At 35.3% G+C, this 12,024-nt stretch overlaps 1 protein-coding gene across 1 annotated transcript; it reads left to right on the forward strand.

Moving 5' to 3' along the window:
* Positions 1 to 9,753: 9,753 nt before the first annotated feature.
* LOC128869620 (piggyBac transposable element-derived protein 4-like) lies at positions 9,754 to 11,691 on the forward strand. Its single transcript, XM_054112191.1, has 2 exons — positions 9,754 to 9,890; positions 9,945 to 11,691. Exon 2 carries the CDS (start codon positions 9,953 to 9,955, stop codon positions 10,838 to 10,840), a length of 888 nt encoding a protein of 295 aa, XP_053968166.1. The 5' UTR covers positions 9,754 to 9,890; positions 9,945 to 9,952; the 3' UTR covers positions 10,841 to 11,691.
* The last annotated feature ends 333 nt before the right edge of the window (positions 11,692 to 12,024 follow it).

A 12,024-nucleotide genomic window follows, 5' to 3' on the forward strand; every position in this document is an offset into this window, starting at 1 on the left:
TTAAAGTTATTTTGATTTGAAATGTTGGCGCATATAATAAACTCAAATCATTTCTTCATTCATCAATCATTTAAGTTTGTTTGAAAATACAAATTTAATACATTTTCGTTTATCAAGGGAACATGGAAATGCACAAGCAAATTCCTTGCAAAATGCCGTCGGCTATTCGTCAATTTGATTTCCTACAGAAGCTGAAAACTGTGCAGAGCCAATATACTAAAGAGAGAAATCGCTGTAAACAGCTCTGTTGAAAGTTTCACCACACCCCGGCGGTGGTTTAACTTCATTTTTGACAATTCACACTTTTCGCAGAGAACGTCAAAGTATAGAGAAGTCTCAATGACAGGAAGGTATGGAATTTCGAGGGGTACCCGCCTCGCGAAGACTGATCACCACAGACACATTTTTCACCAAAACTTGACAGTAAGGGGCTGAATTATGTAAATTTAGCAGCAGTCGAAAGAATTTGTTGGTGATTAGAAGCAAAGAATGTTAGGTAGCTTTTTAATATGACCTATATATTTGAATTTTTTCAATTCATCCAAAATTATATACATATGTATGTTATGTCTGTCTGTCTGGTGTCTGTAAAACTTTGTTGAATTCCCTTCAACTGAACCAAAATCATCTATAGGAAACGCTTCATTTGTTAATTTATATACATATGCGCATATGCATAAGTTAACGCTACATACGCTGCAAGCGACTCGTTGCCGAGCATCCGCTTGATGGCAATTATGCTGACGCTATGCAGAGAACGTTAAATATAGAGAATTCTCACGAGCTACGAATAGTAATAGCAGAGAATGTTAATGCAATGAGAAGGAGCAAATGTTAAAAGAGCTTTTTTCGAGTTCTAATTTGTAGATTCATAATAAGGTCATTTCAAATTCAACTTTGCTCACGAGTGGCGAATTGCAGATATTTACCACGCGAGTGACGCGAGTGGAGGGTTTATATATTTACTTACCACGCTAGGACAGCAATTCAGATTTTTTCTGCGTTTACCATACTACTGAGGAAGTTCATAAGATTTTTCGGCACACTACTAAGGAAATCGAAGCGAATAAATTTGCGATTAAGAAGGCCGTGCGGCAGTTAGTTTGTGGTGCAGAAGCTAAAGTCGGCGGAGTTATTCGTTTTGTTTTTTGGCACGTATATAATTCAGGTTCAAGTCCTGAAGTCATATTTTTTTTTCTTGCATATTTTATTTTACAATTCAAACCAGGAAAGTTTGGTAAAATTTTTGAGTTTATTTTAATTAAAATTTCTTTAAAATACTGTTTTTTTTGTATTTTATAAATGGAAATTTCTTTTCGGTATAAAATAGTTCATACTGGATATGACCTGATTTTTATATAAATCAATCAAAACTGAAAATATGTACATATGTCTATAATCTATTTCATCAAATCCAAATTATATTGATGAGAAAATATCATTCTAATATCCGTCCAGAAAGCCAAACGCGCAAACACACATACATATGCATATAATTACGCATACAAACTTTCAACTAACGCAGAATATGTGCATATAAAACTGCGAATCGAATAAATGAGTGATTTAGAAAACTTCATTAATAATTATAGTTTAGCGCAATCGTGAAAGACGTGTTGTGTGTGCGGTACATAGTCTCAATTTTGACTCAGGTTCAAATCCTGTACGCGGTTTTTTGTTCGATATTTCATTTTTTATATTTGGTTTAATTAGAATTGATTTAAAATAGTGTATTCAGGTTTTTCTAATACCTGTTATTTAGAAATTTATTTTCTATATAACATTATTCATACTTCTTTTGAATTAATTTATATGTAAAACAGCCATAAAGGCAATCATATGAATATGCATTCCTATATTTAATCTCTTCAGTCAAATCTGAACTACTTACATACACATATTGATGAGAAAATATTCTAATATCCATGGATGCATCCAGAAAGTCAAACGCGCATACACGCATATGTATGTAGGAATCGGTAAAAAGACTAGAAGTGGTCAAGTTTACTAATAAACATTTATCGACAATGCAACTCTGTTGTCAATAGTAATATATCGATGAAAAAGAAAGAACTAACACGGGTTGTTTCTTCCTCTTTGAGTTTTGTAAACGTTTGGTTGTCGCTAAAAATTGAATCCAATTATATTGAGTTAATCATTTGTATTTTCATAGTTATAAGTTTTCAAACATATTCATTAATAAACCTTTCACATAAAGAAACATTAATTCAAGTGCATTATCGCTTCGTTATAATGAATTCTATCGTCTTAAATTAATAACCCCACAAATTTGGTGTCAGAAGTGGGATAGACGATGAAATCGTGAAAAACTTAAAAAAAAATGAATATTGAAAACTAAAACATACAAGACCGTCGAACAAAAATTGCCGAGGATATTGCAAGATATATTTGTGAAGCATTTCTTATAAATCGTTAAACTTTTAAGAAATTGCGAAATTTTATGCAATTGTGGCAGTGGCAACGAAGCAAACTGGGAGAGAGAGAGAGACAACTAGTCGTGTTGGCATTTGGCTGGGAAGCACGAACAAAAGGAGAAACTGCAAATTTTGCGTGGCAAAGGCTGATATCGCAGTATCTTACAAATTTGCAAATTTTACGTGGCAGAGGCTGGAAACGAAAATTTGTAAGCAAAATCATCGGAGGACGTCTCAACTTGGTGCGACACTTAGAGGAAAGCAGATCGGTGACGTCAGCAGCGAATGCAGAGCGTGTGCAAAGAGAAGAAAAATAAGAGGAAGAAATTGGAGTGGTAACACCAAAACACGTGTAAGGTGTAGAAAAAAATCGTATTGAAATTTTATCCGAAGATATTTTAAAGTTTAAATATTGATTTGATAATACTGTTAAAACTAAATGAAATACTTGAAAATTAACGTAACGTAAATATCAACTTGATGGTTTCGAATTAGCATCGGCAAATGTTAACATTACATATAAATTGAGAGTCTAGTTGGAAAAAGTTAACATAACCTTAACAGTTGTGGAATTGAATTTGAATTCCTATTTGAAGTACATACATTTTATAAAAAATTCCAACTAAACATTTAACAAAACTATCATAGCAAAAACCTTTAAGTTAAGCATTTATAAAACTGTTTATAAAAATAATTTAATATTTCAGTACATGTAAAGCACAAGCACAAACGAGCACAAAATGAACAGAGACGAAATATTGGCGTGTACAGTTAACGAGTTAAAAGAGAAGTTGTCGGCATTAGATTTATCAACAACCGGTAGAAAACAATCATTGCAAGACCGATTATTAGAGCATTATGAGTTGCAAGTCGATGATGAAATCCTTGATAGTTCAGTAGAGGCTGTAGGAGCAGTACGATCAACTTTTACTTTACGTGATATTGAGGATTCGCTTTCACAGTTTAATGGATCAGGTCAGCCATCTGTTGAACAATGGATTGAGGAACTTGAAGATAGCGCTTCCGCTGTGCAGTGGAGTGGTCTTCAAAAATTCATATATTCAAAACAACTGTTGAAGGGTGCAGCAAAAATATATGTCCGTAGTCAAAGTGGCATTTGCGATTGGATGTCATTAAAGTCAGCGTTACTTTCAGAGTTTGGTACAGAAGTTTCTGCAATAGAAGTACATCGTATGTTGAGAAATAGGCGTAAACGACAGAATGAGGACTATCGCGAGTATCCGTATAGCTTAATGGAAATTGGAAAGCCCGTTAGATTGGATGAGACAAGTTTGATTGAATATTTCATAGAAGGCATACCAGATTCGAGAAGCAACAAGAGTAATTTGTATCAGGCCAAGACAGTTCAGCAGTTAAAAGAACAGATTAAAGTGTATGAGAAAATCCGAAATAGTCGCCCTCAAGCATCTTCTTCAGAAAAGTCTCAAGGTGAAAATAAGGGAAAAATAGGTGACAACAACAAGGGACAGCCTAAAAAGTGTTTTAAGTGCGGTGATCCGTCCCATTTGGCAAACGCTTGTAAAAAACCTGCAAAATGCTTCAAGTGTGATCAGCCAGGGCACAAAGCAGCAGATTGTTCAGGACCACGAGTTGTAGTCAAGCAAGAAATCAACAATGCAAGCACTCTTTCAAACAATAGTAGTGGAAAATGTATTTCCAAAGATATTACCTGCAAGAATGTACTTTTCTCAGCGTTGATAGATACAGGATGTGACCTTTGTTTGATTCGAGATGATATTGTTGAAAAATTGGGAAATGTCGAATTACAAAATGAACAGCATTGTCTAATAGGTATTTGCAACAGTCAATTAAAAACACTAGGAAGCTTTGTTACAGAAGTTGAGGTTGATGGTAAGCTTTTGGAAATTACCTTTCATGTCACAAGCAAGAATGATATTAAATACTCAGCAGTCATCGGAAATAGTGTGTTGGACGTTGTAGACTTAGTTGTTTCCAAAAATTCAGTACAATTTCGCCACAAAGGAACCGACGAGTTAGAGAAAATAAGTACACTAGAGTTGTCAGATAAAGTTGCAGAACAAGACTTCGAACTATTTCAAGAGTATAAAGACTTATGCTTATTTGCTGCAACGCAAGATGCTGAGATTGATTTATCTCATCTTGATAAACCTTTAGTCGAGACAATCAAAACCCTCATTAGTACATATTTACCAGAAAACAAAAAGAAAAGCCCTGTTGAAATGAAAATATTGCTCAGTGATGAGTTTCCCGTGTTTGAACGTCCAAGACGTATGTCATACTCTGACAAGTGTATCGTTGACACTCAAGTTCAAAAATGGCTAGACGATAAAATAATTCAACCCAGCTCATCGGAGTATGCTTCTCCCATTGTTCTCGTTCCCAAAAAGGATGGTAATAAAAGACTATGTTGTGACTACAGACGCTTGAATGCTAAAATTGTAAGGGATAACTTTCCAATGCCATTGCTAGATGACGTAGTTGAAAGATTGCAGGGTCATAGGGTATTCACAACGCTTGATCTTGCGAATGGATTCTTTCATGTTCCAGTCGAGCCGAGTTCAAGGAAATATACAGCTTTTGTGACTCATAGTGGTCAATTTGAGTTTCTTTTCGTTCCTTTCGGCATATCGAATTCACCAGCTGTGTTTTCACGCTATGTTCACGCAGTTCTAATAGATTTGGTACAAGATGGAACAGTAGTTACTTATATGGATGACCTCATTATTCCCTCTAAGGATACGGATGAAGGCATTCAAAAATTGAGACGTGTTTTAGCTAAAGCCGCAGAGTTTGGTTTGCAAATTAAGTGGAGCAAGTGTCAGTTTCTAATGGAAAAAGTTGATTTTTTGGGATATATAATTGAAAATGGCACAATAAAACCATCCAAGGCAAAACATTAGCCGTTCAAAATTTTCCCATACCAAACGATAGAAAAAGCTTACAGCGATTCCTTGGCTTGACTTCATAGTTTAGAAGGTTTATAGAGTCGTATGCTTTAGTAGCTAAACCCTTGTCAGATCTACTTCGTAAAGATGCAAAATTTCAATTTGTCGAACACCAACTGGTTGCGTTTAGTCAGTTAAAGTCAGCATTAGTAAGCGCTCCAGTACTGAGCTTATACAATCCAAAAGCAGAAACCGAGGTACACACAGATGCTTCTATGCATGGCTATGGTGGTGTACTTCTGCAAAAGAATGCTGATGATCAACTTTATCATCCAATTCAATACCTTAGTCGCAAAACCAAACCAGCAGAAGAAAAATACCATTCTTATGAGCTTGAGGTGTTGGCAATTGTCGAGGCGTTGAAGAAATGGCGAGTCTATCTTCTTGGTATTAAATTCAAAATAATCACAGATTGTAATGCTTTCGCAATGACAATGAAAAAGCGAGGTGATATTCCTCTAAGAGTTTCGCGTTGGGCACTATTTTTACAAGATTTTAATTTTGAAATCGAACATAGAAGTGGAAGCAAAATGAGACATGTTGATGCTCTGAGTCGTGTATCTTGTCTTATGCTAGAAGATTCAATGCATCATAGACTTAAGCAGGCACAAACAATGGATGATTGGGTCCGAGCAGTGATGACAGTCTTAGATAGCAGCACGTACGAAGATTTCTATATTAAGCATGGTGTTTTATATAAAGATCCCATTAAGGAACTTATAGTTGTACCATCGCTTATGGAAGAGGAAATTATTCGATTAGCTCATAAGCAAGGGCATTTCTCAGCAAAACGGACTCAAGAAGCAGTAGAAAAAACATTCTTTATTCCACAACTATCAACGAAAGTGCCTAAAATTGTCAAGAGTTGCGTTGAATGCATTGTCTCGGATAGTAAAGCAGGAAAGAAGGAGGGATTTCTATCACCGATCAACAAAGAAGATAAGCCGTTAGGTACTTATCATATAGATCATGTTGGCCCAATAGAGCAAACTAGCAAAAATTACAACTATATTTTAGTAGTAGTGGATGCTTTTTCGAAATTCGTTTGGCTTTATCCAACCAAGAATACAGCGGCAGATGCAGTTGTAGATCGTCTTAAGAGGCAGGCAGGAGTGTTTGGTAATCCAAAGCGCATAATCTCAGATAGAGGAGCAGCATTCGTTTCGAACCAATTTAAGGAATATTGTCAAGGGCAGGGTATACAACACTTGATGATAGCTACTGGAGTTCCTCGCGGTAACGGACAAGTAGAACGCATCCATAAAATCGTTATACCAATGTTGACCAAATTATGTCACGAAAATCCTTGTAATTGGTATAAGCACGTTGATTCCGTACAACAGACAATAAACAACACGTCGCCTAGAAGTACTAAAATATCTCCGTTTAGATTGCTTACAGGTTTTGAAATGAGATTAAACAAAATACCGGACTTACAAGAATTTTTAGATGAACAAATAATTAGTGAAATAAATCAAGAGAGGGAAGAAGTTCGAAAAGAAGCACTGGAAAATATTGCAAAGATACAACAGGAAAATCGTAGGACATTTAATAAAAATCGCAAGAAAGAATTAAAGTACATTTTAAATGAGCTAGTAGCTATTAAACGTACTCAATATGGTACCGGACTAAAGATAAAACCTAAATATTTTGGTCCTTATAAAATTACAAAGATTAGGGCACACGGTAGATACGATGTGGAAAAAGTTGGAGAACATGAAGGCCCAGGTAAAACCACAACTGTGGCGGAATTTATGAAGAAGTGGGTTGATTTGGAAAATGGTTCATTCGAGTCGAACGAAGCGTCAGGATGGCCGAATGTAGGAATCGGTAAAAAGACTAGAAGTGGTCAAGTTTACTAATAAACATTTATCGACAATGCAACTCTGTTGTCAATAGTAATATATCGATGAAAAAGAAAGAACTAACACGGGTTGTTTCTTCCTCTTTGAGTTTTGTAAACGTTTGGTTGTCGCTAAAAATTGAATCCAATTATATTGAGTTAATCATTTGTATTTTCATAGTTATAAGTTTTCAAACATATTCATTAATAAACCTTTCACATAAAGAAACATTAATTCAAGTGCATTATCGCTTCGTTATAATGAATTCTATCGTCTTAAATTAATAACTCCACATGTATACAAATATATACAAACCTTCAACGAACGCAAAATGTATGCATATAAAAAACAGCAACTGCGACCGTCTTCTTGTCCGTCAGTGAAAAGATGGGATATGTATACCCTATGAGCAAAAAGAACCGGGAAGGTGATGTTGACTGTTTCCTTCGATTGCCAAGGCATAGTCCACCATGAGTACCTTCCATCGGGCCAGACAGTCAATAGAGAATATTATTTATCCGTTTTGAAACCTTAGAGAGATGCTGTGTGTTGGAAACCACCGGAAATGTGAGCAAACAATTCTCAGATTTTGCATGATGATAACGCGCCATCGCACTGATCAAAGAGAATACAAATCGGCCTGCCGGGGGTGTTTGGAGGACTGGGTTAAACGTTGGCACATGTGTGTTGCTTCAGACGGGTCATATTTTGAAGGAGATAATATAAATTTGCCTTAAATTTAACTCTGTTTTGTTTAATTTAAACATTCCCGGTACTTTCTGATCATAAGGTACATATATGCGGCTTTGCGGACAGCAATGTGTGATTCGCTGGAAGTCGCATTAACTCGCGACTGCCGCACAGTTAGAAGACATATTTACATACATATAAGGGTGCATACATACATACGGAGGAGCGGCCACTCGACATGACAAAAATTTAAGATTTATCAAATATTGGCAAATAATTCCACGCGAAATATTCCAATATTGACTATTTTCGAATGGTCGCGAAAATTGGCATATGGCGGGTCGTTTTATGAATGAAATTGAAATATGAGCTCGAACTTATGAATGAACTTTTTGTTTTTATTCTAAATTGTTCAGCGCCGTCGCTGATAGAATCATGGCCGCTGCGACTGCGTCTACGAATGTATTTTGTTTTTGTAGTCGCTAGGCTTAGATTTTAGCTTTGGGCGACATGCGCATGTGAGGTATGTGTTTTTGTTGTGTTCTAGAACATTTTAGAATGTGTGGTGGCAAAGCGGCCATCGCGTTATGCTTGCTGCTGCTTTTGCGTCTATCAAAGTATTGTGTTTTTGTAAGTGCAATATTAGGAATATCGACTGGTGAAAGACAAAAGTACACGGAAGCAAGAAGGGAGCGCTGTGCTCGCGCATATGTATATGTATGCTTGAATGTATGAACGTGCATGGATGTAGTAACATATGAATACAATTATTTTGTAGGAAGTTTAGAAGGCAAGTAGGTATATATGTATGTATGTATATATGCTAGGACATAAAGTGGGTATATATGCATACATAGAGCAGAATTGTTTTTGCACTTGTTAGGAAGAAACTCGTTCACTAGTGCGCATGTGTATTTGATTTCTTGTAAGAATGTGATGTGGTATGACATGTGTCCATACATAAGTCAAGGTTATTTGGGCATACTTGCAAATGTGATATGATGTTCTTGCGCTTGTGCATTATTGTTTTTCATATACAAATGTACATACATACATATGTATGTAAATGCTGTCGAATACATAAACTATAAATTGACATACAATATAAAATAAGTGTTTATTTATCTTAAACCATTCTTTTTTTCTGAATGCAAATACCTCCTATTGACATGTACATACATATTATGTACTTATGTATATTTCATATACCATCATTTATTTACATATAAAGTATAAGTTTTTAATTCGAAAGTCGAATTTTGTTTTTTAAAAAAGGTCGGAGCTAATGCACCGCTTTATTGGACTCCAGATTAAGACTAAAAGTTTATTTTCACAATTCTATTAATTATAATAAGTTTTACAATATTAATGCAAGTATTGCATTTTTATTCTTTGGATAAATTTACAATCTTAATGCAAGTATTGCATTTTTTATTCTTTGGAAAGAATTGCCCAATTAGTGCCTGCAGGTCATTGTTCTGTTATTTGCATTTCCGGCACGCTTAAGAAATAAATTGCTTACCTAATGTCTACGACTTGTTTGTCTTATTAAATTAACAATTAAGTAAAAGCAGCAAAAGCAGCAAAAGCAAAGGAAAAAGAGAAAATAAATGTAGCGCGTGTTAACTTATACGTTCATTTATGTACATATGTGTGTAATGAAAAACTTCATGAATTACTTTCAGAACTTTATTAACCCTTCATTAGGCACGTGGTCTACAATCGTAGACCACTTCTTTTCAAAGTCGTGCAACTCCTTAAATTTGTCTCTTGAATTACCAAAGGTTTTTAATAGCTGTTTATAATTAATCTCTTTATCCAATTAGGGCATTCAGTGCGGGTTTGACGTGCTGTTGCAAATTTTATCAAGGTCTGAACAGTACTGGTCTACATATGTAGACCACGTGACTAACGACGTTACTTTTTCTTGCGGCAATATTACTTGATATATTAAATATTTGAATTAAGTTCAGGTAAGTTTTGCTTATATTTTTTTTACAAAAGTGTGCTAATTTAATTAGTTTCAGATAATATTATGTCTGATTCCAAAAAAAGACGATTGGAAAGCAGCAAAAATCCTGAAGTATGGGAAAGATGGCTCTCCGAACTATCAAGTAGTGAAGAAAGTGCTATGGATGAAGAAAACGAGACGGAGGTTGACGAAGATACGGATATCTATGTGAATGCTGCTGAAGAGAGTGACCACGAGACCGAATCGGAACTAGAAGGATCAAGCGATGATGAAATTCTTTCAGACGATTCTGGTACATCTCATCCCCAAAATTTCTATTTAGGAAAAGACAATGTCACTAAGTGGAAGAAAACCAGACCCAATTTGCAAGTTCGTATTCGTTCGCACAATATAATCAAACTTTTACCGGGTACAAAAGGTAACGCGCGCAATGTTGAAACAGAAATTGAGTGCCTAAATTTATTTGTGAATGATTCGGTTATAAGAATAATAACCGTTTCCACAAATTTGTATATTCAAAAAGTACGGGTTAACTTTCAAGAAGATAGAATGAATCAAGATGCAAGAGAAACCGATGACACCGAAATTCGCGCTTTCAATTCCCAAGGAAACGGGGTTGAATCGTGCTACCTAGCGATGAGCGAGAAACGGTTTCGATTTCTGATAAGATGCCTGCGATTTGATGACATAAATATAATACAGCAGAGAAGAGCAATTGATAAACTGGCGCCTATAAGAGAACTTTTTGAAGTATTCCTGGTCAACTTTCAAAGTAATTTTATTGGTAGTGAGTTTCTTACTGTGGATGAACAACTATTAGCATTTAGAGGATGTTGCGCGTTTAAGCAATACATTCCTAGCAAGCCGACCAAGTTTGGCATTAAAACTTTCGCGATGGTGGATGCAAAAACGTCTTACACTTTTAATGTGGAAACTTATGTGGGAACTTAGCCGGACGGACCATACAAACTTAGCAATAGTGCGGAAGAGATAACTCTTCGATTGGTAGAGCCAGTCGTAGGAACTAGCTTACATATTTGGGAACTGTGAGAAAAAATAAACGCGAAGTTCCCAAAGAATTCCTTCCCAGGAAGAATCGTAAAGAAAAGTCAAGTATTTTTGGTTTCCAAGAAAATTGTACACTAGTGTCGTACTGCCCGCAAAAAAAACCGGTAAGTGACTGATATCATCTATGCACCATGATAATGCAATAGATGAGCAAACAAATGATGAAAAAAAAACCAATTATGATAACCGATTATAATCACACAAAAATTGGTGTAGATCTTGTGGACCAATTATGTCAGAAATATAATGTTGCAAGGAATACGTGTCGTTGGCCAATGGTAATATTTTACAATTTACTAAATATCTCTAGTATAAACGCTCTTTGTATATATAAAGCAAATAATCCCCAAAATAATATAAAACGGAGTGATTTTCTTGAAAAATGCGCTTGGGAGCTCATTCGACCACAAATTGAAGTTAGATCAAAGAATCCTCGACTACCCAGGGAAATAAGGTAGCGAGCCCACAACCTTCCCAAGCATTGCATCACAACCCACTCAATCACCAAGTAACTATGTCCGACGTTGTCATATTTGCCCTCGCAATATGAACAAATCATCCCCCGAAAGCCGTTTACTAAATGCGGCAGATTTGCTTGCAAAAATCATGTGAGGGAAAGCTGAACGGAATGTCTCAGCGAGGAAATATAAGCAGTTTTCAGAAACCACAACATATAAGTTTTGTACAGAACTTTTATTTTTTTATTTAAAGAAGTGAATTTTACATATTTTTATTTTAAGTTTTACGAATAATAAAAACTCTTTTGTAAATCGTCCATTAGTTATAAGAAAAAACTTTTATGTCAATAAATGTTAAAAAACACATACATTCATGTTTTTATTGAATTTTCAGAAGATACACAAATATTTTAGTAAAAATATTAGTTTATATTCCTCACATTAAATCACAGAATATACTTATGAAGTATTATTAAGAAACACAAATGAATAACACTTTTAGTCATAATATTAAAATGGTCTACGATTGTAGACCACGTGCCTAACCACGTTACAAAAATCCACGTGCCTAACGAAGGGTTAAAATTTATTCGCGTCGCGCGCATGCAC

Source organism: Anastrepha ludens, chromosome X (genome assembly GCF_028408465.1).
Source record: "Anastrepha ludens isolate Willacy chromosome X, idAnaLude1.1, whole genome shotgun sequence".
Lineage (NCBI taxonomy): Eukaryota > Metazoa > Arthropoda > Insecta > Diptera > Tephritidae > Anastrepha > Anastrepha ludens.